At 41.2% G+C, this 25,843-nt stretch overlaps 1 protein-coding gene across 2 annotated transcripts in view; it reads left to right on the top strand.

The window, feature by feature from the left end:
- Positions 1-25,843, top strand: part of ZNF280D (zinc finger protein 280D) — a 156,245-nt gene that overhangs the window by 87,777 nt on the left and 42,625 nt on the right. For both annotated transcript variants that reach the window (XM_077472067.1, XM_077472066.1), the window contains 6 exons: positions 4,402-4,502; positions 12,043-12,189; positions 12,305-12,439; positions 13,480-14,021; positions 18,826-18,966; positions 19,152-19,214. In XM_077472067.1, coding sequence (XP_077328193.1) covers positions 4,402-4,502; positions 12,043-12,189; positions 12,305-12,439; positions 13,480-14,021; positions 18,826-18,966; positions 19,152-19,214 — 1,129 coding nt within the window. The remainder of the gene's footprint in view (positions 1-4,401; positions 4,503-12,042; positions 12,190-12,304; positions 12,440-13,479; positions 14,022-18,825; positions 18,967-19,151; positions 19,215-25,843) is intronic.

The raw sequence follows: 25,843 nt of genomic DNA, 5'->3' as shown, positions 1-25,843 counted from the left end.
CCATATGAGGTGATAGAAGGAGCCTGGAGTGTGGTCGCATAAGCGGCATCCTGGATCATACGTGGGTTTGAACCGTGCTATCTTCTGGGGGGTCAGGTATGTCCTATGTATAATGTATAGCTGTGTGAGGCGGTCCGAGAGCCTGGGGGAGACTCTCTTCACGTCCCCCAAGACTTCATCCCACTCCTCATCCTCAATCACTCCCACATCCAGCTCCCATCTGGCCTTGGCGGCATAAGCCAATGCCCCGGTGCCTGGGAGACGGATGGTGGAGTAGAGGGCGGAGATCAACTTGGTTGACTCAGCACCTGTGACTATATCCACTATGGGAGGGACTGTCAGAGTGGGGTTGGAGCCGGCAAATTGAGTCTGTAGTGCATGTCGGAGCTGTAAATATCTGAAGAAAAGATGGTTAGGGAGTGTGAATTCTTCCTTTAGCGACTGAAAGATTTAATCCCAGTGTTAGTCATAATTTGGTGCACGTACAGGATCCCATATCGTGTCCAGGCTGCGGGGTCCGGAACGGACAGCAGTTCGGGCAAATGAGTGTTGAACCAGAGAGGCGTGTAAGAATGAACCTGTGGGGTCCCAAGTTTGTTAAGGGCCGTCCGCCATATCCTCCGGTGGTGGGTCAGCATGTCTACCTTGTGATGAGGGGGACGTCTGGACAGTGGGGTCCTAAGGACTGACTGAAGTGGGGTGTGGGCAGGGTCGTCAGGGCGTTCACAAAGTAATGTCTGGTATCTTGATAGCTCGCTCTTGTCAAAGTGATAGAAATGGGACAATTGGGAGGCAAGATAATAATCCTGGAAATCTGGAAGAGCAGCCCCTCCCATTGTCACTGGGTTCTTCAGAAGTCTCCAAGACAATTTGTGTCTGCTGTGGCCCCATATAAATGAATTAAGAATTGATTCAATCGTCTTGAAAAAAATTTGTGGTATATACAGGGGTGCATGCCACACCAAATAAAGTATCTTGGGCAGGAGTATCATTTTGACCAGATTGATGCGTCCCATAACACCCAGAGGTAGTCTGGCCCAGGTTTGTGTCTTGTTCTTGATGAGGGTGAAAAGGGGTTCAATGTTCAGGGGTATATAGTCTGTCAGCGATCTAGTGACCTGCACTCCTAAATACTTGATCACGGAAACCCTAGGGAGATTTAGAGGAGGGGACGTGGGTACAGGGGAGAAATGATCAAGCGGAAGGATCTGGGATTTGGACCAGTTGATGCTCAGACCCGAATGACTACCAATACAGTCTATGGTGTGAAGGGCTGCAATGAGAGAGGGACCCGAGTCGGCTAGGTATAGGAGTGTATCGTCAGCATACATGCCGATCTTTTCCTCCAGATCTCCTATTCTAAGGCCACAAATTCTGGTGTCTGCGCGAACCATAATAGCTAGTGGTTCCACAGCCACACCTATGCATTTTTAGTGCTTTTTGCATTTTGCAGATTTGCACTACAGAACGTGTTCGATAGGAAACCATGTTAAATGGACTGTAGTGCAAATCTGCAAAATGCTAAAAGCACTAAAGCTGCATAGGTGTGAATCCAGCCTTAGGGCCAGTTCACATCAGATGCAGTTCCGTTTTTTTGCCCCAATACAGTCAGTTCTGGTCAGTTTCCAGTCAGTTTCTACACCAGAAACCGACTGGAAACTGACTGCATGGTGTGAACTAGAGCCACACGGAACTGAACGTAACTGCGTCTGGTGTGAACTAGCACTAAGGGCCAGTTCACACCAGGCGCAGTTCTGTTCAGTTCCATGCACTAAAAATGCATGCAGTGTTTTCCATGTATTCCAATGGCTCTAGTTCACACCATGCAGTCAGTTTCTGGTGTAGAAACTGACTGGAAACTGACCAGAACTGACTGTATTGGGGCAGAAAAAAACGGAACTGCATGGAACTGCATCTGGTGTGAACTGGCCCTAAGACAATTTAGTACTTTCCGTTTTGATCCAACCTTGCTTCATTTCTATCATTTTTGGACAAACTACATTTGGGTTTTTAAAGAGAATTACACCTTTTGCAAAAATAAAATAAAAAATGCATCCATAATGAAAAAGTGTGCATTTATTATAATTTGTTTGCATTTGAGCCTGCAAAGCATTGCTATTGTGTTCTGTGAATAGTGAGTGCATTGCTCTGGTTCCTGACTACTATTCCTCCAGCTTCGGTCCATACGGAAATACAGAATTTTATCTATATAGCTAGAGGAAGTATTGATGGACTACAAGTGCGTTGACTTCATGGCATTAATGTTCCATACAGAATTACGAGTCCCTCTGCCAGATGGGACTTGTAGTTTTTTCTTTCACAACTCTGTGAATAAATGATGTGGCTGTGTGGCCAGAGCTATGCATAGCTGTACCAAATTTGACAAGAGCCAGTGGGAAAGAAGAACCTCCAGATCCCGTAAGTTTTTTTTGTTTGTTTTGTTTTTTGGAGGATGGAGACTATGTATGCTCACCCTCCTTCATGTTATACCCTAAATAAATATGGGTGTAACATGAAACCTGGTCAGAAAAGTGGAGTTAGCTTTTAAAGCTGACCTCTGTATAAGTTTACTTACATCCCCCTTTATCCACCTCTGTTTCATTGCTGGCAAGTGTGAGGAACACAGAGTCTATCATCAGCTCCCCATGTACATAAAAACCCGACTACAATGTTAGTACAACCAAATTTAGAATTATCAAAACCATATATTTGCATAGGAAAAGCACACATTCGATTAAAAGTATAACTAAAGCCAAAAGTATTTTTTTTTGTTTTGGATAGAGTGGAGATGGATTAGAACACCTGTCAGTTTTTATTGCTGTCTGTGTCCCCCATTAAAGTGTCTGTAAACCCTTACAGACCACTTTTACCTACAGGGAAACCTAGATTAAGGCTTACCTGTAGGTGCAAGAAATATCTCCTAAACCTACACGGTTTAGGAGATATTTGCAAAAGACAGGCACCGATGTCTACGGCGCACTGAGCATGCTGTTTCTAACGGCGATTGTGCCGTTTAATTTGAAGGGATTTCCTCTCACTTCCTGTTTGGCTGTGGGACAGCAAGTGAAGGGAAATCTCCGCAATGGGATACAGGTGGCGTATAAATATTTGACAGTTTATAACCCTCCCTTGCTCTATCCAAAATAGAAGAAAAAAAGTTTTGCTTATAGTTTTACTTCAAGTTAAATTGCATCTGGTTTGCTTAGTGCTCAGCTTCATGAATGTAATACAGGATTAACAACTTATATTGTCATTTCTGACCCTGTATCCAGTAATGGGCTCTACACATGAGAATAAGACTAGGAAGTGGATGTGCATTTTCCACATCCAATTTGTATCTTAGGAGACTGGGACCGGCTCTATATGGAGCCATTCACACATCCCAGGGACGCCTGTGGAGCAGTTTGCAGAAGTCCTGCACGTCTTCTGGTCCATTTCAGGTCCTAATCCATCCAAAAATGTGTGCCTAGTTCGTTCCCGAAACAGAGAACAGGGACACACCAGACCCCTGCTGTGAGCTGCTCCGCACAGCAGTGTGAACCCATCCTAAAGTGATTGATTGTTTGGTATTTTAGGAAGCATAAGGGCGAGTTCACACTGGAAGGCACAGCTGCCAAGGCTGTAAAGTGGCTGCGGCAAGAGGCAGTGTGGTGCGAGATTCAGCGCATCATATGGCGCCCCCCCTTTTTTTTGTACAAATTTTATTTGAACTGTACAAATGGCTTAAGCTGCAAAGAAGTGTACACATACCATGGGCACAATTTGACATGCAGCACACACAGTTGCAGCATGGTGGTGCAGTTTTTTAGGGGGTTAAATCAAGTAAGGATGAGGCCACTTATCAGCACCTGACCTCCTTTGAAACATTCTCTGAAAAGTAAACCACCATGGAATGCTCTTAAGCGGGCAAAGCTTGTGTAAACTAGCCTTTGGTATTTTGTTAAACTGGCCCTTAGTTATGTGTGCTTGCTGGTAATTCAAATACAAATAAGATCAACAATAACTGACATTTGCTGAATTTGAATTCTACATTAACAAGATTCTTAAGGCTGGGTTCACACTGCAGCACTCTCCTGCTCACAGCAGGAGTCCGGTACTTCCCAATTCACTGTTTTAGGTCAAATTTAAGCCTGAAATTTTGGATGAATTCAGACCTGAAACGGACCAAGGACGCACATGATCCCTGTGCAAATCGCACTGGAGCCGCTGTGGAGATGTGTGAACGGCTCCATAGAGAGCCAGTCACAATCTCCTGCTTTGCGAATTGGAATGGGAGAAACCCGCATCCAATTCACTACAGTTTGAACCCAGCCTTACTTCAACACTATGCTACATTTTATGTTTGTTCCTGAAACAGCATCTCAAATTATTATTTTTTTTATTCATCTTTATTTTCTTTAGCCATGTGCAAGATATGTGAATTATCATTTGAATCTGAGCAGGTCCTGTTGCAGCATATGAAGGATAATCATAAGCCTGGAGAAATGCCATATGTTTGCCAGGTAAGAATAATTAGACCTTATGGGTGGATGTGTTTATGTATGTACAGTATACTCTTTTAAATGCTTTCACAATAATCTGTGATTTTGATAATCTGCAACTCGTCAATAATACATTAGCTTGTGGCAAGCACTAAAGACAGAACTAAAAGTGAACCTACCATGTCTGTTCAGGGTAAAGTATCAAGCTTAGTGACTGCTTGTGTCTGAACTCACGCAGGGCTAAGAACCCAATTCCTACCCCATGGCAGCCCAAACTTTTATTACTGTGATTTTGTATTTTTTTAACATATGCAATAATTAAAGTCCGTAATGATCCTGCTCAAACAAGCAAGTGTATAGAATGATAAATAATCTATAAAGTGACAAGATGAAGTGCTGATGAAAAATAAAATTAATATATGCAGTAAAAAATCAGAAAGCAAGCACCAAAAATATGTCCATATAAGTAAGGCCGCGTACACACGGGCGGATTGTCTGTCCAACTTAGTCCGCTGAACCGTGTTTCAGCGGACAATCCGCTCGTGTGTGGGCTTCAGCGGACTTTTTCAGCGGACTGTCTGACGAACAAAGTCTTACGGAATTTCCGTAATTTTGTCCGTTCAAACTTGGTTTTGTCCGTCCAAACTTGGTTTCAGCGGACAGTCCGCTCGTGTGTAGGCAAGTTGGACGGACTAAGTATGGCGCATGCTCAGAAAGGATTTACACGGCCGAAGGTTGCATTGCAGTGTATAGGACGTCGTTTTTCTAGTCCCGTCGTACGTGCTGTACACGTCATCACGCACGCTTTCAGTGGACTGTCTGCTCATCATGTGTGGTCAAGTCCGTTCATTCAAATTTTGAACGGACTGTCTGTCGGATTGTCTGACGAACTTAGTTGGGCAGACAATCCGCCCGTGTGTACGCGGCCTAAGTCTCTTAATGGCTTAAACGACACCAAAGGCACTAGAATTAATTCCCATCAGAGAAACAAAGATAAAAAGAGTGCACGGAAAAATATGGGCTCTCAGAACTCTCACCTCCACTCCTTGATTGAACAGAACATCAAGTAAAATAAAGGAATCCTTTGTCCGTTCTATCATCTACCACCGGGGAGTCTTCTACTGTTGGCAGCTTGAAAAATGTGGGCACCCACATTAGACCACCAGGGGGCCATCCATCCCTGTAGCAGTTGTGTTAAGAACCCGACAGCGACTTCCACATACGTATGCCACTCAGTATAAAATTCAGGGAAAAGTGAAGAAAAGGCTCCAATAGTGTAGTATTTAAAACAAAGATCCAATTTATTAAAAATACAGGTTAAACTCTCACAGATTAGTGTAAACCGCACATAAGAAAAATGACTTCCCGGCGTCTTCCGCCACTTCCGGTATTATGTCTGACTCGCCGCCACGCCCTACGCTTTACGTCAATCACGTGACTTCATCAGGGGGATCGTGATTGGTCGCTGTAGTACTCCTTAAATATGTCATGACTGGAAGTACCACTGCGGCCATCTTTGTTGTGGTTTAATCAGAGCAATGTATAGAAAACCGGAAGTATCAATTCCGCCATCTTAGTAATGGTAACCTATGCCTCATTCAACTATTGGATACATGGGCAACAGGCTAATAGTAGTATATCTGTTAGATGGCTGCATTTTTTAGCACTTCGTTTGTAATTTGCACGTGTATACATTTATTTTTCATTTTTATTCTTTAGTTTTAATGCTGTTAGTGTGCGTCTAATCTATGAGGATATTTTCTTATAGCACTTTATACTAGCACTTGTTTGCATTTTTTTGTGTTTTTATATGAAATTCACTGATATTTATTTACCATACACATAGTTTTCACTTTTAAATAGTAGCGCGAGGGCCATTTTTAGTATTTATATGCAATAATTAACCACTTGCCGCCCGCCATATAGCAAAATGACAGTGGCAAAGTGGCTGCGATATCGTGACCGGACATCATATGATGTCGAAAGGATATCAAGCCACTGCACACCCCCGGAGACGCGCATCACGGCGATCGTTGTTACGGTGTGTAAGTCTGACACACCGCAAAACTGATCTAGGTAAAGAGTCTCTGACGGAGACTCTTTACCATGTGATCAGCCCTGTCCAATCACGGCTGATCACAGTGTAACCAGGAAGAGTCGTTGATCAGCTTTTCCTTACCCTGTCAGATGCGAGTAGAACAGAGCCCGATCGGCTGCTCCTCTGACAGGGGGGAGTCCATGCTGATTGATTATCAGCACAGCCCCTCCCAATGATGCCCACACTGGACCACCCGGGATGCCTACCACTAATCACTACCAGGTATGCCACCCATGGCCACCAGGGATAACAATCAGTGCCCACAATCAATGCCTATCAGTGCCCACAATGGATGCCTGCCAATCAGTGATGCCCCTCATTCGCATCCGTGCCACCAATCAGTGCCGCCCATGTGTACATATCAGTGCCGCATATTAGTGCCCATCATCAGTGCCATCTCACTGGTGCCCATCAGTGCAGCCCCATCAGTGAAGGAGAAAACGTATTTACAAAGTTTTGTAACAGAAACAAAAAAAAGCTTTTTTTTTTTCAAAATTTTAGATTTTTTTTTTATTTGTTTAGCAGAAAATAAAAATCCCAGAGGTGATCAAATACCACCAAAAGAAAGCTCTATTTATGGGAACAAAATAATAAAAATTTTGTTTGGGTACAGTGTAGCATGACCGTACAATTGTCATTCAAAGTGCGACAGCGCTAAAAGCTGGAAAATAGTTTGGGCAGGAAGGTGCCCTGTATTGAAGTGGTTAAATAGAGTTTGCTTACAAGTACATTTGTTTTGTTTTTCCCCCCAATGTACATATTTACAGTGTTTTATATAATTGCTGTAGAATGAAGTAGCCAGTCATTTCAAGCAAATATTCAGCAAGGAGCCTAATGTATAGTGAATATATTGGTGTATAGTACATATTTTGAGTTATTTTTGCAATTTTTACTTTTAAGGTAATTTTTGTGATTTTCCGAAAACTTACATGTTTGCTCTATTTCATACTTTTGTTATTATATTAAATGCAGAGGTTTATGGATTATCTGCTAAAAAATAATGCACATTGGTAATATTTAAAGTGAAAGTAAAGTCAACTTTTTAACTTGGAGCTACAGGTAAGCCTATAATGAGGCTTACCTGTAGGTACAGTGAATATCTCCTAAACTTGTACTGTTTAGGAGATATTCACACAGAATGCAGCCAGTGAAGTCACAGTAGCATGCACTTTGAAGGGGCGGCATACCCGTGGCCTTGACCGGGCTTCCCGCACATTTGCAAGAGTGATGTCAACCCGGAGGGAAGACTAAGTAAAGATGGAAGCTCCAGGGAGCCGTGACAGCTCTACACTGGAGGACCCTGTGTGCATGGTCAGTATTTACAAGTCTGTCATAATGTCCTAGTATGCGGTGCACACTAGTTCATTGGGCTCCATTCACAAGGCAGGATTTCCCTCTTTACAATTTGCAGTAAAATAGCTCAAAGTTTTTTTATTTTTTTTATTTAGCGATTTACAAAAAAAAAAACGCTACTAAAATACCGCATTCGTTATTTCTTCAAAATATGTGGTATTTTATCTCCTTAAACCATCTGGTATTTTATCTCATGTGATATCCAGTGGGATGGGTACAGTGGAGAAGAATTAGAACCCCTGTCAGTTTTTATTGCTAATAAAGAAGTAAAAATGGTTTAAACTGTAAAAATATGCCAACACTAAGTCATTGCGGTCCCTGCAGCATATTGTATTCATACAAAAGAAATTAATATTAAGGTTTCTATGCATTACTGTTGAGAGAACCGATCCAAAAAGGCAGAGACTACTCAAAATTATAATATATTTTTACATTCCTGAACCACTTCCAGGCTATGGAACATTCTTACTTTTAAGTGGTGAAATCTGAATGATGCCTGCAGCTACAGGCATCATTAAGATATCTGTTTACAGCCAGGGATTCCCTCTAATGTAAATGTCATGCTAGTGACTATTCAGCCATTGGATTGCTTTTACAGGCAGCGGGAGGGAATGGCCCCTTCTGCCGCCCTCCAGTGCCTTTCCGGGCACACCCATGTGATCGGGAATCTGGATTTACGATCCGGCAGATAGCTATAGAGATGGCCGTGGAACACATGGTCCCCAGCTATCTCTATGACCCTGGAGGCCCAGAAGCGATGTCATGACACTACTTCCGGTACTGGCAGATATAAACACTGCCAGTTTTTTTACCTGGAAAGCAGAGATCGATGTTTTGTTTTTGGTTTTTTATATCATGCTTTTCAGAGTAAATGAGATATCTGGGGTCTCATTGACCCCAGATGTCTAACTAAAGAAATGTTTAAATTTCTTGTAATAGGAATAAAAGTGATCAAAAAAATAATTAGAGAGACAGCGTAAAAATAAATAAATAATTAAAGCGCCCTGCCCCCTTGTACTTGTATGCAGAAGGGAATGCATATGTAGATTGCGTTTACATATGTGAACGGCGTTCGAACCACACATGTGTGGGGTATCGGTGCAAACGTAGGCTAATTAATCTGTAAAAAAATGTAAAGCCTAGCCTATGGAGATTTTTAAAGTTCGGCGCAATTTTATAGCGTGACATGTTGTTATTTGTTTACTCGGCGAAACATCATATTTCAAATTATACAAAAACTTGGGGTAAATATTGTGTTTTAAAAAAAGATTTTTATTTGTTAAAGTTTATTTTTTTTAAAAAAAATTGCATTTGAAAAATTGCTGCACAAATACCAGGTGATGTAACAAATTGCAACAATTGACATTTTGTTCGCTAGGGTCTCTGCTAAAAATATATATAATGTTTGTGGGTTTCTGAGTAATTTTCTAGCAAAAAAATGGTGATTTTTACATGTAGAAGAGGAATGTCAGAATTGGCCCAGGATGAAAGTGGCTAAATGCCGCATACCTGGACCACTACTTAAAGAGGAAGTAAAGGCAGTTGAAAAACAAAAAAAAAGCAACCTGCAAGGCAAAGGCATAATGAGCTAGTATGCATAGCATACTAGCTCATTATGAATAACTTACCTGAGAACGAAGCCCCTGACGCGATCCTCCGTCTTCATGTTCGCCGCTGCCATGTATCCCGGAGTGACTTCCGGGTCTCGCTGCTCCGGCACTGTGATTTGCCGGAGCCGCGTTGACATCACTCCCACGCATGCGCATGGGAGCTGACACGAGCAGCATATCGCTGCGATCTGCAGCCTGCCCAGTGTGCCTGCGCATGCGCCGTAGAAAGCGGCGGCTGTCTTTTTGTAAATATCTCCTAAACCGTATAGGTTTAGGAGATATTTCTTGGACCCACAGGTAAGCCTTAATCTAGGCTTACCTGTAGGTCAAAATGGTTTGTAAGGGTTTACAACCACTTTAATTACTGCATGCTTTTAATTATTTATTTCCTTATGGTAATTGACTTAACCCCTTTTCAAGCAGTATTTACTGACAGTTTTGCTGTAAATACTGCAAAATGGTATAGTGAATCGACGATTTCACAATCGCATTTGATATTTAGGGACATTCCTTTACTGTGTTGTGCACTGCTTCGGTACAGGGCTTTTTTCCTTTAGTCCCTTCTTACCATAACCTTCTGGGTTATACTTTAACAGGCTCATCTAGAAAACATTGACAAAAAAAATGTGATTAAAAGTAATTTTGTGATAAGACTTTTAGTCTGTTTACAATCTTACTTGCATATATTTGTGTTATTCTAATAAATGTATAGATTTGTAGATTAGCCACTTGAAGGAGCTCTCAATGGCCTAGGCTAATTATTTTCTTGGTCTTCAAAACTGTTATGATTTGATATTGGCCACGTAGGGACAGAACTTTTGCCCCATGTACATATATAGTTAAGAGATAGAAAAAAAGCTGCCCAATGAAATTATAGATCGTGACACAAATTAATTCAAATCATGTGACATCAATTGACCATGATCATAATTTGAATTTAAAATAAAATATGTGTTCCGGTGAAAAAAATAACCAGTTCTCAGATTTCAAAACAATGAAGAATAATATCTAAGTCCAGTGAAGTAAGTGAAAGTGATGTTTAGTAGAAAATGCTTATGTGCAAACAAAACCACCATATTATGTGAACCTCCACCACACAGCATATGCGCTTACCAGAAGACAAGCAGTGAGAGCCTTGTATTGTAGAATCCCCCTCCGGACATCAGACCGACAATGGCAGAAGTTGGCTATAGATGTAATAAGGTCAAACCCAGAGATCGCAATTCGATCGGTAGATCAGCACCCAGCGGTCATAATCTCAGTGAAAAGAGGGGACTCGCCATAGTGTGAACCAGTAAAAAAACAATTTAATATATCAAGAAAATATTGCACTTACATAAATAGACACAATAAAAGCTTGTAAAAGAACCGCCGGCCGGCTTGCAAACACCCGTTCTAGATAGCGATGACGTCAGCACATCTCCCCCCTTTTTTTGGATGCTCTCCTAGAACATGTCATGAGACAAATTTCACAGAATGGTCCTAATCTTCATTCTTCATAGTCCTGCAGCTTTGGAAAAGCTCCTGACCCGCCCTCTCACAAGGCATGGGTAACTAATGTAGGCAATAGCCTTCTTTTTGAATGCTACATATAGCTGAAGCTTCGAGTTGCCAAGTGTCATCCAATAAACCTCAAGGATTTAGAGATCTGTAAAGAACAGTGGACCAAAATCCCCCCTGAGATGTGTGCACTCCTGGTATCAAACTATAAGAAATGTCTTACCTCTGTGCTTGCCAACAAGGGTTTATGCATGAGTACTCATGTTTTGCTTGGGAAACAAATACTTATGTTACTCACTGAACTACAAATCAATTTATGACTTTTTTGTATCATGTGTTTTTTTATGGATTTTTGGTTGATATTCTGTCGCTATCATTTAAAATACACCTATGATAAAAATTATAGACCCCTAATTTTTTTGTAAGTGGGCAAACTTTCAAGATCTGCAGGGGATCAAATAATATTTTCCCCACTGTATTGCCCTGTACACATGGTCGGACTTTCCGATGGAAAAGGTGCGATCGGGTCTTGTTGTCGGAAAATCCAACCGTGTGTGGGCTCCATCGGACTTTTTCTATCGGAATTTCCGACACGCAAAGTTTGAGACCAGGATCTAAAGTTTTCCGACAACAAAATCCGATCGTTTAAATTCCAATCGTGTGTAGACAATTCCAACGGACAAAGTGTCACGAATGCTCAGAATAAATTACGAGATGAAAGCTATTGGCTACTGCCCTCTTTATAGTCCCGTCGTATGTGTTCTACATCACCTCGTTCATATTTTCTGACAACTTTGTGCGCCCGTGTGTATGCAAGAAAGTTTGGGACAAAATCCGTCTGAAAAAGTCAGACGGATTTTGTAGTCGGAATGTCCGACCGTGTGTACAGGGCATTAGTGTGATGTGTAATCCTTGTAATAAGCAAAATTGTGAATATTTTCTAGGTGTATAATATTTAGCTTTTTAACTCCCAATTTTTATTTTCCTTCTTACACCATAGGTGTGCAATTATAGGTCTTCAGTTTTTACAGATATCGATAATCATTTTCGAAATGTCCACGAAAACACTAAAAGTTTGCTGTGTCCATTTTGTCTGAAAGTTATTAAATCTGGAACTCCATACATGCAGCATTACATGAAGCACCAGGTTAGTTCCCTTTATTAAATTATTGTTATGAATTATAAAAGTTATTTGTAGATCATGTAAACTGTGGAACCAAAAGTGATGTCCTCCATATTCCTAATATGTTTTCCCATTTTAGAATAAAGGCGTGTACAGATGTGCAAAGTGCAGGCTGCAGTTTTTGTCTTGCAAAGAAAAAATGGATCACAAAGCTCAGCATCACAGAACATTCAGAAAGCCAAAACAACTAGAAGGTCTTCCTCCGGGAACAAAGGTATTGTATTTCACTTTTTGAAGACTGATAATGGATGACTTTTATAATTTTATGGATATTTCTATGTTATAATTTATGTGCCTTGTTGCTGATAATATCCAAAATATCAAAACATAAGTCATGTTTATAAAACCTAGTACTGGAGGCAGCTGTGCTGCAATATCTTAGTCATTTTTTTTCCAAAATAGCACAATGTATAAATTACATTCATCCCCCATAGATACATTGAAACTTGAAAATTTGCACTTTTCATGAGATCTTTCCCCCAAAACTTAGTGAATGTGGTGAAATTTCACTTTAGAAAGAATAACCCAGTCATGCGTAAGAAATGTAAAAAAGCCGCATTTTTGCTTGAACATGATTGAGAGATGGAAGCAGAGCGTCAACTCATTCGCTAAGCTCAGGGGAAATTCCCATGTAAAATGAACTGTTTATTCACTGTAAATCTACCCCAGTGGTTACATTTTTTTTTTTGTTTTTTTTTTAAGGAATCATACTTACCTCAGTGGATGCAGCATCGGTCCGATGCTGCATCTGGCCCCGACGCCTGCACTGAGAACCGAGCAATCAAACACCAATGATCGCTTGGTTTGTAGAGCTCTGTGAGTAGAGAGCTGTAGACTGTCAGTCACAACTCTCTGCTCTTCTCCCTCCTCGCTCATTGGAGAGCTTGGCTGTGGAGGGGTGGGAGAGGCCAGTTCAGGCTCTCAGCGGCTCGCTAAGAGCCTGAGTCGGGTGTCAGTCCATGCACCTGGCGAATCCAGACTTTATTGTCGTGCTGATGCGGTGCCTGGACTAACTTTTGTGATGTCAGCAGGGAGTGGACTTCAGCCATTTCTCTGCTGAAAACGGGTCACAGGAGTGCAAGACGAACTGCGCTCCCATGATCCATAGGAGAAGTACAGTCAAATGAGCTTTGACTGGACTTCTCTTTTAAGGATAATATAATCTCCTAAACCTTTAGTGTAATAGTATGTCCCATCACATGCTAAAAAAAATTTTTTTTTTTTTGTAACTTTTTTATTTTTTTGTGTGTTCAGGTCACAATCCGAGCATCTTCTGGAGGCAATACAGAGCCTGATTCCTCACCTACCACTTCCACTCCAAGAAATCCACCATCCACTCCGAGAAATCCTCCTTCCTCTCCCAGAAATCCTCCTTCCTCTCCCAGAAATCCTCCTTCCTCTCCCAGAAATCCTCCTTCCTCTCCCAGAAATCCTCCTTCCTCTCCTAGAAATCCTCCTTCCTCTCCTAGAAATCCTCCCTCTTCTCCTAGAAGTCCTCCCTCCATTCCCAGGAATCCTCCCTCCACTCCTGTAAGTCCTCCTTCCACTCCCATTATTCCTCCCTCTACTCCGATTAATCCTCCCTCCACTCCACCCAGGCCAGCCACCCAGTTCCTGCCTTTAACAGCACCTCAGCCAATTCCTAAACTCAAGACTTTTAGTCCTAAGAACAATCAGGTTTCTCCACCCAAAGTAAACACACTGTCATCTAAGCCTAAATCGCCTCCAAAGAAGTCTGCGACTCCAAACACTACAAAAAGAATCAAGATGACCAATACAGCATTGCGAAATATAAGGTAATCATTTTTACATTTTTTAAAGCAAGGTTGTTATTAGCACAGATCTCTAGAATAGCAGCATGCTGTTTTGAAACACGTTTTAATAAACTTTCTACTGTAAGAGGTATATGCCAATGAGTCACATATTTTGATTTACCTTTTCAAATATTTGCTAAATAATTCTCTTATTCAGTATTCTGTAACATACCTGTTCATGGTCAAATCTTCTACTTCAGGCAAAGTTAGGAGAATTGAGCCAAGAATAACATTACAGGGTGAGGGTGTTTTTTTTTTTTCCTGGAGGTTATTATTTAGCACTTCAAGCACTGTGTATTCAAGTGAAGTAATGGATTTCAAGATAGCAGGGCCAGAAAAGAAACCTGAATCCAGAAATAGGTGTAAAAAGTAACCCCTTCCCTCTTAAGGGTAAAACAAATGTTAATACCTAAGCACTATTTTGCAACTTAGACTTGTGCTGGTAAAGCCGTACATATCATCACAACCACTTTGTTCATCCAGGTGGATTATACTATACCTTGTTTATTTTTAGGTCAGATTGGGCTTTCATTTGGTGGTAAATAGTAGTGGATAAAAAAAGTATATTTTTAAAATTTAGCTGTATATTTTTTGCTACTACGATAACCTACCACAACCCAAGCTAAATTCTCCTGCTCCCAACAATCACAGCAACATCACATATGTGTATGTTAGCTGTTGTTTGTACCCATAGTAAAACCCAGAAACAAAAGTGCACATTTTGTTTTTTGTTTTTAATCCTACCTAAAACATACTGCCAATTAAAAAAATATATATATATATATATATATTTTTTTTTAATCCTGACCAAAATGTACTGAACGTGACTTTTGACCCTTAGTTGACCCAAACACTAATCCTGGCACTGACCTAGATCAAGTCTTGATCTAGCTGTTTTTTATGTTTTTATTTTATACACACAGTTGTGTTTATTTATTTCTCCCTGCAAGGAGTACAATGTATCTCTCCCTTCCATTCAGAGAGAAAGAAAACACAGGGATGGGCTTCACAGTCACTGATGACTGTTATAGCCAATCAGAGGCTGTCACAGTGATGAAGTGACCCGGAATCGGTATGGAGACCCGGGGCTCCCGGTGAGACCCTGGACTCTATGCTGGGAGTGAGCTATGTGCCGTGCTCCCAGCACAAGACAGATATGCATATATGTGGCCCCATGGGAAAAAGCTCAGTCCAGTGAGGCTGCATATATGCATACTGTTGGCAGGAAGGGGTTAATAAGAAAGATGGCAGAAAAGAGATGAGAAAAGAAGGTACCATGGACATCCTTATAGTGTCCCTCATGTTCCACTGCTGTTTAATGACAGCAAGCCTTTGTTGGGAATTAGCAAGCAACTTTGTTATCATGGGATTATATACTGCTAAAGTAGACGTAATATTACATTTCACATAAATCAATAGAACAGATCAACATGACTTAAAATAAAATCATTTTTTTAAAGGAGAAGTATGGCCAAAGCGGGCCAAAGCTCTTCATGGCCAGGCTCTGTGCCGCTGAGAGGCTGAGCCATTTGCACCCCTTCCCTCCACAGCCCAACGCTCAAGTGATCACTCGAGGAGCAGAGCTGAGAGCCAGTGACTTCTGATATCTGCTTGGTTGGCAACGCACTAAAGTGTGGCATTTTGTATTCAGGTTTTTTGTGACTATAGGCTCAACTCACAAATCTAACACACCAGGACAAGCGTAGATTTAGATGTGCTCTCCCTTTCCTCTAAAGCCCAATTTGCAGTCAGATCGTACTTCAGAGGCTACTGACAGGTTGTGAGGATGTGATGCATCGTCTTTTTACTGCCTGTTTTAACCCCATCTTTGCAGATTGCTATATGTTTGCTAAACTTCTGCCGATTTGCTATGTGTCGGGTGCAAAGCATTGTGATTGTGGCATTAGACCAGAGGAAAAACCGGCTGGGGGCAAGGCCACCAAATGTACACAACTCTTTCTTTACTTTGCCACCTTAGTATAAGTTTGTGACCAACTTTTTGTAGTTCGTATGCTAACAGAACATATGCCCGGCCAGATGTTCTTCCATTCTCAAGTACTAGGGAGGTTATTTGCACATATTTTTTGTTTCAGACACTGGGAACTTGTACGCGTTTAATTTTGTGCTTTTTTTTTTCCTTATCGCTTTTTGTTCATTGTCACTTTATATACTGCAAAACCTTTAGCTTCCCAAAGGTTAAAACAAAGGGATCTCTAAGGGCTCATTTACACTTGCTGTGATTTTACCACGCATTAAAGCGCCTACAACATGCATTTTTAATGTGTTTTTGATGCTTTTTTGAAGCTTTAATGAAGCTTGGCATATGCCACGTGTATGTTGATTTTCTATTTGTTTTAAAGGGGCTCAGTAGTACCCCCAGATCATTAGTACCCCTGTTCAGCAGATCCCCAGATCATTATTACTCACACTCAGCAGATCCCCAGCTCATTAGTACCCCTGTTCAGCTGATCCCTGGCTCAGTAGTAGCCCTAGTTCTTTAATGCCTCACTCAGTAGTAACCACCAACTCTGCTGATCCACCACTCCGTAATGACCCTCAGCTCTGCTGATTTCCCACTCAGTAGTAACCCCACAGGCTTTGCTGATCCTCTGTTTTGCTGATCCTTGTCTCTCTTCAGTCCCTGCTAACATCCGTCTATATTGCTTCCATGCTGCACCCCATGTGTGGCATGTGATAGTTTACCTTGCCTTATTCCCCCAGCTCTGCTGATTCTCTGCCACTCAGTCCTTTTTCTCCCCAGTCCCTGCTCACCTCCTGCTATATTGCTCCCATGCTGCTCACCACGTGTGACATCTGATAGTTTCTCCTGCTCTGGTTCTGGAGCTCTGCTGATCCTCTGCCACTCAGTCCTATCTATTTGGTTCCGCTCACCTTCTTCTATAGCGTTCCCACGTTGTGCACCACATGTGCCGTCTGCTAGTTGCTCCGCTCCAGTCTGGACCTAGCTTACCTTACTGCTGCTCCATGCTGCACACCAGATGTGACTTCTGCACCAGACTCCCAGAATATATACACATGAACCGGAAGTGACTGCTGATAATGTCTTTCTGGTTGCTTGTTGGTTTCCCAGTGCATCCTGGGATATCTTATACCTCCAAAACAAAACAAAGCTAACTCTAAACAAATGCCCCTCAAATGCTGCAGGTGCTGTTAGCGAGCGTTGATAGACTTCTCTGGCTTTGGATAGACTTGGAGGCTTTGGAGATGCTTTGAAGCACAAAGAAAGCGACATGGGGTATAATTTTTGAAGCAAATCAAACGCAACAGTGTGAACAGGACTGTAAGGTAACCATTTTATTTAGTGAGAGGTGCTTTGGCTCTCAGAGTGCTTTTTAAAAAAAAATATTTTGTCTTGTCTTGTCACATTTCCAAGCAAGTGTAAACGAGCCCTAATACTGTCATTAAAAGATATGGTCATCAATAAAATATGTTATTAGTTTGGGGTGAACGATTACATTCTGGTTTACTAGTTTACCTAAAAATAATAAGAAAAGAGTAGTTTTGGAGGTGCCAGTCTTTACAGAAGCGGTTGAAATGATCTGTAATGAACATTTAAAGTGCAATTCCAGCTTTATAAATTATGATAATGTTGTGATGGAGGCATGGGAAAGGAGGGAGGAAGTGGGCTGTCATATACCACTGTGTATATGCCCTCATGTGACTCTGTAGTCGCATGGGCTGCTCAGATGTGATAGAAATGCTCAGCATAGAAACTCAGTGAAAACTGAGCATGTGCAGAGTTGCCACCACAGCTGCAAAATCCATTGTTGAATTGGGGACATGGACAGAAGGTGGAGATAGAAAACAGCAGGATTAACCAGGTTTTCTGCAGAATACAGAAAACAAATATGAACAGCATATGAACGCATTTATTGATATTTTTATTGATATTTTTTCATGATGTGGGTTTAGTGGCATTTTAACACCATAAACGTACCCAAACGCAAGAAAAGGAGGGCAAAAATGCCACTGCCAAAAGTAATAATAATAATGGAATGATAACCGAGATAAAAAGATTTTTAGTCCTAGAGAAAAGTCCATATAAACTCACTGTGGCTTGACGTTCACATTATGGCAGCGTTAGCAGTCTCTCTACCAAGCAGAATCTGGGGAGGTATGTAGCAAAATTGAAATAAGTAGAAGGAAGGTCCTAAAATAGATATCATAGGCCAGATTTTCATTCAAGTTTCAGGTCATCTATTGTATAGAAAGAAGCATCTGTAAACATTTTGTAAAATATATTAGAATATTTTGTATATATACTTGCATTACACTAATAACTAAAACAGGATATACACATACAACTCACTGTTTGAACAAAAAGAAAAAAAAAATCCCAGATCTCCACATCAACACAAGCAATGTTGATGCTGGGACCTCTCCGGCTGTATCTTTGTATTCTGACAGTGGGGCTCCTCTCCCACTGATCAGCTCTGCTGCGCACACTGATCAAATGCTGGTTTTCCAGCATGACAGTTCAACAGATGCCGTTTGAACCAGCAGCCAACCAGCTCACAATCAGTGCTCCTAGCCAATGGAGTGTTCTGGCAGGTGGTCGCCCCCCTGAACAGTAGAACAGCAGGGGAGATTGCTATACTAACATTTTTTTTTTTACGTCCAACCCAGACTAGTAGTGTGTACATGGCTTTAGGGTAAACAACTATATTGTACCATATTTGGATTGCTAGTTCATCTACCTTTAGTATTGCTTGTAATATGAAACCTGAGCACTATGGATTATGCTGATTGCTTTTGTTGTATTCAGGTACATTCCTGGGTTACATAAATGCATTGAATGTCATCGTCAAGTGGTGGATTTTGAGGGTCATTACCACACTTATGTCCACTGCAGCAAATGCAAGTTCAGTACCAGCTGCCATAAAGCTTACACTAGCCACATGCAGAGGTGAGTAGAGACTACATGTTACATTTTGAAAGTACAGTGGTAAAAATGTATTTTTCTTTTTGAAAAAATGTGTCTGTGTTCTCTATTTGTACATTACATGCTGCCTTTTGCATATGGGTTGATGGTTTTACATGAACCCAGTTTTATACCTATTTCCTCTGCTGACATTAATTGTATTTTTGCAGCTTTCATGGCAGAAATTCCAGCAAAAAATCCAAAGCTTTGAAAAAACATCCTAAGGACAAAAGGTATGTGAAGCATAGTGTTTTTTTGTTTTGTTTTTTACAATACACATGTGCATTGTATTCCTGTTGCTCACTTTCTAAGTAATCAATGTTGTGGAAATTCTAAAGTAGATGCTTCAATTTTGAAGCATGTTTATAAGTGCCTGCACAAAAAAAAAACACATTTACTCACATTTAACTCTTTTTGCTGCCATTGACATATGTTTAGCAGCCAAGAGTGTCCTTACATTTCCTCTGCATTGACTGTCAGCTTTCTAATAAAAGTAATTCAAGCAGCTTTGCAGCTATTATAGTGCTGCGCACCTCAAATATCAAATTTTTTAAATTTATAAACAGAAATATAATTAATGAAATATACCGCTATATATCAGTACGCTCATAAGTGCTTCAGCACACAGAAAAATATATGCATATATAATCTAAGCATTAATATAAAGTCCACTGAGTTTCAATGTGCTTGAATCAATTCAGTGCTGTTCGTGACTGCCTTTTAGGCTGGGTTCACACCGGAGCGATGCGGGAACGCCGCGAATCCGCAGCGTTTCCCTGCATCGCATGCCTCCCGCCGGCAGTTCACACTGCCCTATGCGGACTGCTGGGAGTGTCAGTGAAATGTTAATGACACCCCCAGATCAGTCCGCATATCGCAGTGCGATTTGCAAACTCGGACAGGAATCGGATCGCATGGTGTGAACACCCATGCGATCCGATTCTGCCGCGGACCAAAAAAAGGGTCCCGTGCGAGTTTGCGGCGGGTGCGATGCAAATTCAGTCATACTATCTGTATGGCTGAACTCGCATCGCACAGAGATCGGATGTGATTTGCACTGCAGTGCGGTGCGAATCACATCTGGTTCTCGCTGCCGCAGCAGTGTGAACCCAGCCTTAATAAAGTCTAATGAGGTGAGTCTACATCAGATTTGGCACCTGGGTGGATTCACCAACACTGGGGATTCATTGAGCCTCAGCACTGAAGGATTTGGAATCTATTGACTGTATGGTTTTGTCTCTATCAAGCACACTAGGACCGAGTAGACTTTATATTTATGCTTAGATTCTATTTGCATATATTTTCTGGATGCACACGCACAGTGAATGCGCACACACTTATGATAGTACAGATTTATAGTGGTATATTTATTTCATGATTTCTTTTGTTTATATATCAATTATTTTAGTATTTGATGAGCACTGCACTATTATTTTCTGGAGAAGACCACTTCAAGGAGCTTTGTTAGAAGTTTCCAGTGCAGTAAAAAGCAGCCACATTACCTGAGAGAAAATAGGGTAGGGTGAGAATGGGATTAGATGGTTCTACAGTTTAAAAAGCATGTCATGAGGGTTTTATATGTAGTATAGCTCATGCCCTGTATGTGGTTAGTACACATGGGGAAAGAAACCAACGCGCGTGGTGGATATAGCGGACACTGGTTAAAGAGCGTTTAATAATTAAAAGCAAGGTTTTTTATATATATATATATATATATATATATATATATATATATATATATATATATATACACAGTGGTGTGAAAAAGTGTTTGCCCCCTTCCTCATTTCCTGTTCCTTTGCATGTTTGTCACACTTATGTGTTTGGGAACATCAAACCAATTTAAACAATAGTCAAGGACAACACAAGTAAACACAAAATGCAATTTGTAAATGAAGGTGTTTATTATTAAAGGTGAAAAAAAATCCAAACCATCATGGCCCTGTGTGAAAAAGTGATTGCCCCCTAAACCTAATAACTGGTTGGGCCACCCTTAGCAGCAACAACTGCAACCAAGCGTTTGCGATAACGTGCAATGAGGCTTTTACAGCGTCCTGGAGGAATTTTGGCCCACTCATCTTTGCAGAATTGTCCTAATTCAGTTACATTAGAGGGTTTTCGAGCATGAACAGCCTTTTTAAGGTCATACCACAACATCTCAATAGGATTCAGGTCAGGACTTTGGCTAGGCCACTCCAAAGTCTTCATTTTGTTTTTCTTCAGCCATTCGGTGGTGGACTTGCTGGTGTGTTTAGGATCATTGTCCTGCTGCAGAACCCAAGTTCGTTTCAGCTTGAGTACACAAACAGATGGTCGGACATTCTCCTTCAGGATCTCTTGGTAGACAGCAGAATTCATAGTTCCTTTTATCACGGCAAGTCTTCCAGGTCCTGAAGCAGCAAAACAGCCCCAGACCATCACACTACCACCACCATATTTTACTGTTGGTATAATGTTCTTTTTATGAAATGCAGTGTTCCTTCTACGCCAGATATACTTGGACACACACCTTCCAAAGAGTTCCACTTTTGTCTCATCGGTCCACAGAATGTTGTCCCAAAAGTCTTGGGGATCATCAAGATGTGTTGTGGAGAAATTGAGACGAGCTTTGATGTTCTTTTTGCTCAGCAGTGGTTTTCTCCTTGGAACTCTGCCATGCAGGCCATTTTTGCCCAGTCTTTTCCTGATGGTGGAGGCATGAACGCTGACCTTAACTGAGGCAAGTGAGGCCTGCAGTTCCTTAGACGTTTTTGTGGGGTCTTTTGTGACTTCTTGGATGAGTCGTCGCTGCGCTCTTGGGGTAATTTTGGGCGGCCGGCCACTCCTGGGAAGGTTCACCACTGTTCCATGTCTTCACCATTTGTGGATAATGGCTCTCACTGTGGTTCGCTGTATTCCCAAAGCTTTGGAAATGGCTTTATAACCCTTTCCAGACTGATAGATCTCAATTACTTTCTTTCTCAATTGTTCCTGAATTTCTTTGGGTCTCGGCATGATGTGTAGCTTTTAAGGATCTTCTGGTGGACCTTACTGTGTCAAGCAGCTCCTATTTAAGTGATGCCTTGATTGTGAACAGGTGTGGCAATAATCAGGCCTGGGTGTGGCTAGAGAAATTGAACTCATGTGTGGACAACCACAGTTATAGTATGTTTTAACAAGGGGGGCAATCACTTTTTCACACAGGGCCATGATGGTTTGGATTTTTTTTCACCTTTAATAATAAACACCTTCATTTACAAATTGCATTTTGTGTTTACTTGTGTTGTCCTTGACTATTGTTTAAATTGGTTTGATGTTCCGAAACACTTAAGTGTGACAAACATGCAAAGGAACAGGAAATGAGGAAGGGGGCAAACACTTTTTCACACCACTGTGTATATATATATATATAGATATATATACACACACACACACACACACACACACACACACACACACACACACACACACACACACGTGCATCTCATAAAATTAGAATATCATCAAAAAGTTAATTTATTTCAGTAATTCAATTCATTAAAAAAATAAAACTCATATATTTTATACACAGAGTGATATATTTCAAGCATTTCTTTCTTTTATTTTTGATTATGGCTTACAAGTTGTGATAACGCAAAATTCTGTATCTCTAGAATATTGCATAAACCAATAAAATACATAAAAAAAAAGGATTTTTGATGCAGAAATGTTGGCTTACTGAAAAGTAGGCCCATGTACAGTATAGTACACACTCAATACTTGGTCGGGGCTCCTTTTGCATGAATTACTGTATCAATGTGGCGAGGCATGGAGGCGATCAGCCTGTAGCACTGCTTAGGTGTTATGGAAGCCCAGGTTGCTGTGATAGCGGCCTTCAGCTTGTCTGCATTGTTGGGTTTGGTGTCTCTCATCTTTCTCTTGACAATACCCCACAGATTCTCTATGGGGTTAAGGTCAGGCGAGTTTGCAGGCCAATCAAGCACAGTGATACCATGATTATTAAACCAGGTATTGGTACTTTGGCAGCGTGGGCAGGTTCTAGGTCCTGCTGGAAAATTAAATCAGCATCTCCATAAAGATAGCAGAGGGAAACATGAAGTGCTCTAGAATTTCCTAGTAGAGGGCTGCGGTGACTTTGGACTTGGTAAAAGACAGTGGACCAACACCAGAAGATGACATGGTTCCCAAATCATCACTGACTGGAAACTTCACACTGGACCTCATGCAGCTTGTATTCTGTGCCTCTCCACTCTTCTCCCAGACTCTGGGACCTTGATTTCCAAATGAAATGCAACATTTTCTACAATCTGTGATGATTTGGGGAGCCATGTCATCTGCTGGTGTTGGTCCACTGTGTTTTATCAAGTATATATTTACATACAGGTGCATCTCATAAAATTAGACTATCATCAAAAAATTGATTTCTATATATAGGCTTCCCAAACCTGGTAATATTTTTAGGCATATACATTTAGGGAACCTGTTCTGAAAGAATACAGTGGTGTGAAAAAGTGTTTGCCCCCTTCCTCATTTCCTGTTCCTTTGCATGTTTGTCACACTTAAGTGTTTCGGAACATCAAACCAATTTAAACAATAGTCAAGGACAACACAAGTAAACACAAAATGCAATTTGTAAATGAAGGTGTTTATTATTAAAGGTGAAAAAAAATCCAAACCATCATGGCCCTGTGTGAAAAAGTGATTGCCCCCTAAACCTAATAACTGGTTGGGCCACCCTTAGCAGCAACAACTGCAACCAAGCGTTTGCGATAACGTGCAATGAGGCTTTTACAGCGTCCTGGAGGAATTTTGGCCCACTCATCTTTGCAGAATTGTCCTAATTCAGTTACATTAGAGGGTTTTCGAGCATGAACGGCCTTTTTAAGGTCATACCACAACATCTCAATAGGATTCAGGTCAGGACTTTGGCTAGGCCACTCCAAAGTCTTCATTTTGTTTTTCTTCAGCCATTCGGTGGTGGACTTGCTGGTGTGTTTAGGATCATTGTCCTGCTGCAGAACCCAAGTTCGTTTCAGCTTGAGTACACGAACAGATGGTCGGACATTCTCCTTCAGGATCTCTTGGTAGACAGCAGAATTCATAGTTCCTTTTATCACGGCAAGTCTTCCAGGTCCTGAAGCAGCAAAACAGCCCCAGACCATCACACTACCACCACCATATTTTACTGTTGGTATAATGTTCTTTTTATGAAATGCAGTGTTCCTTCTACGCCAGATATACTTGGACACACACCTTCCAAAGAGTTCCACTTTTGTCTCATCGGTCCACAGAATGTTGTCCCAAAAGTCTTGGGGATCATCATGTGTTGTGGAGAAATTGAGACGAGCTTTGATGTTCTTTTTGCTCAGCAGTGGTTTTCTTCTTGGAACTCTGCCATGCAGGCCATTTTTGCCCAGTCTTTTCCTGATGGTGGAGGCATGAACGCTGATCTTAACTGAGGCAAGTGAGGCCTGCAGTTCCTTGGACGTTGTTGTGGGGTCTTTTGTGACCTCTTGGATGAGTCGTCGCTGCGCTCTTGGGGTAATTTTGGGCGGCCGGCCACTCCTGGGAAGGTTCACCACTGTTCCATGTCTTCGACATTTGTGGATAATGGCTCTCACTGTGGTTCGCTGGATTCCCAAAGCTTTGGAAATGGCTTTATAACCCTTTCCAGACTGATAGATCTCAATTACTTTCTTTCTCAATTGTTCCTGAATTTCTTTGGGTCTCGGCATGATGTGTAGCTTTTAAGGATCTTCTGGTGGACCTTACTGTGTCAAGCAGCTCCTATTTAAGTGATGCCTTGATTGTGAACAGGTGTGGCAATAATCAGGCCTGGGTGTGGCTAGAGAAATTGAACTCAGGTGTGGACAACCACAGTTATAGTATGTTTTAACAAGGGGGGCAATCACTTTTTCACACAGGGCCATGATGGTTTGGATTTTTTTTCACCTTTAATAATAAACACCTTCATTTACAAATTGCATTTTGTGTTTACTTGTGTTGTCCTTGACTGTTGTTTAAATTGGTTTGATGTTCCGAAACACTTAAGTGTGACAAACATGCAAAGGAACAGGAAATGAGGAAGGGGGCAAACACTTTTTCACACCACTGTACATAGGCGGACTATTGCAGAACTGGTTCTAAGTGTGCTAGTTGTCTGCTTCTGATGCTTTGTCACTGATCTGAAACACATATGCAGGTCTGGCATAATGTTATAATTGCATGCTTGTTACAGGTCATTAAAAGCTAACTCTGGCATTTTAGGCCATGTTTTATGGTAAATCCAAATTTAGGGTACATCATGAAACATGGTCAGCGTGCTTAGTGTCCACCCCTCCTGTCATTTTGGAATTTGGCGCAGCCACGTGTCGTTCATTCACAGGAAGTTGTGAATGAAAAAAAACGACAAGTCATATCTCCCACCGTAGCAGAGGGATGAATGATATAACAGTTGCCCATTGTCGGCAGGGGCCAGAACATTGTTCTGCTGAATCACTGATCACAGTTGCAGTGCTTTGCAGACTCAAATGTAAATAAATTATTAATGCACATTTTTGCTTTTTGCAAAATGGGTGCATTTGTCTTTTTGCAAAAGATGGAATTGTCATTTAAGTGTATCTATGGGCAAAGTTTTAAATCATATACTCATTTCCTCATTGCATTTTAATTATTCTTAGCCTACTTTTAATCTGAACGATCAGGAAGTTTGTTAGCGTACTTTCTGAAGATCCCCACACATTTACTTTCTTCAGTTTTGTGACATGTATTCACTTATGCCATATGAACAGTCACTGCTGTGTCACACATTTCACAGAGACTGCTTTCTGAAATATAGAAATGCTGGAGGCAAAGTTAGTACAGGAATCATTGCTTGTACACA

Source organism: Lithobates pipiens, unplaced genomic scaffold (assembly GCF_037356315.1).
Source record: "Lithobates pipiens isolate NorthernLeopardFrog02 unplaced genomic scaffold, aLitPip1_a1.2 Scaffold_8, whole genome shotgun sequence".
In the NCBI taxonomy this organism is placed as follows: domain Eukaryota; kingdom Metazoa; phylum Chordata; class Amphibia; order Anura; family Ranidae; genus Lithobates; species Lithobates pipiens.
The sequence above is the reverse complement of the archived record's forward strand: the minus strand, read 5'-3'. Positions and strand labels throughout refer to the sequence as shown.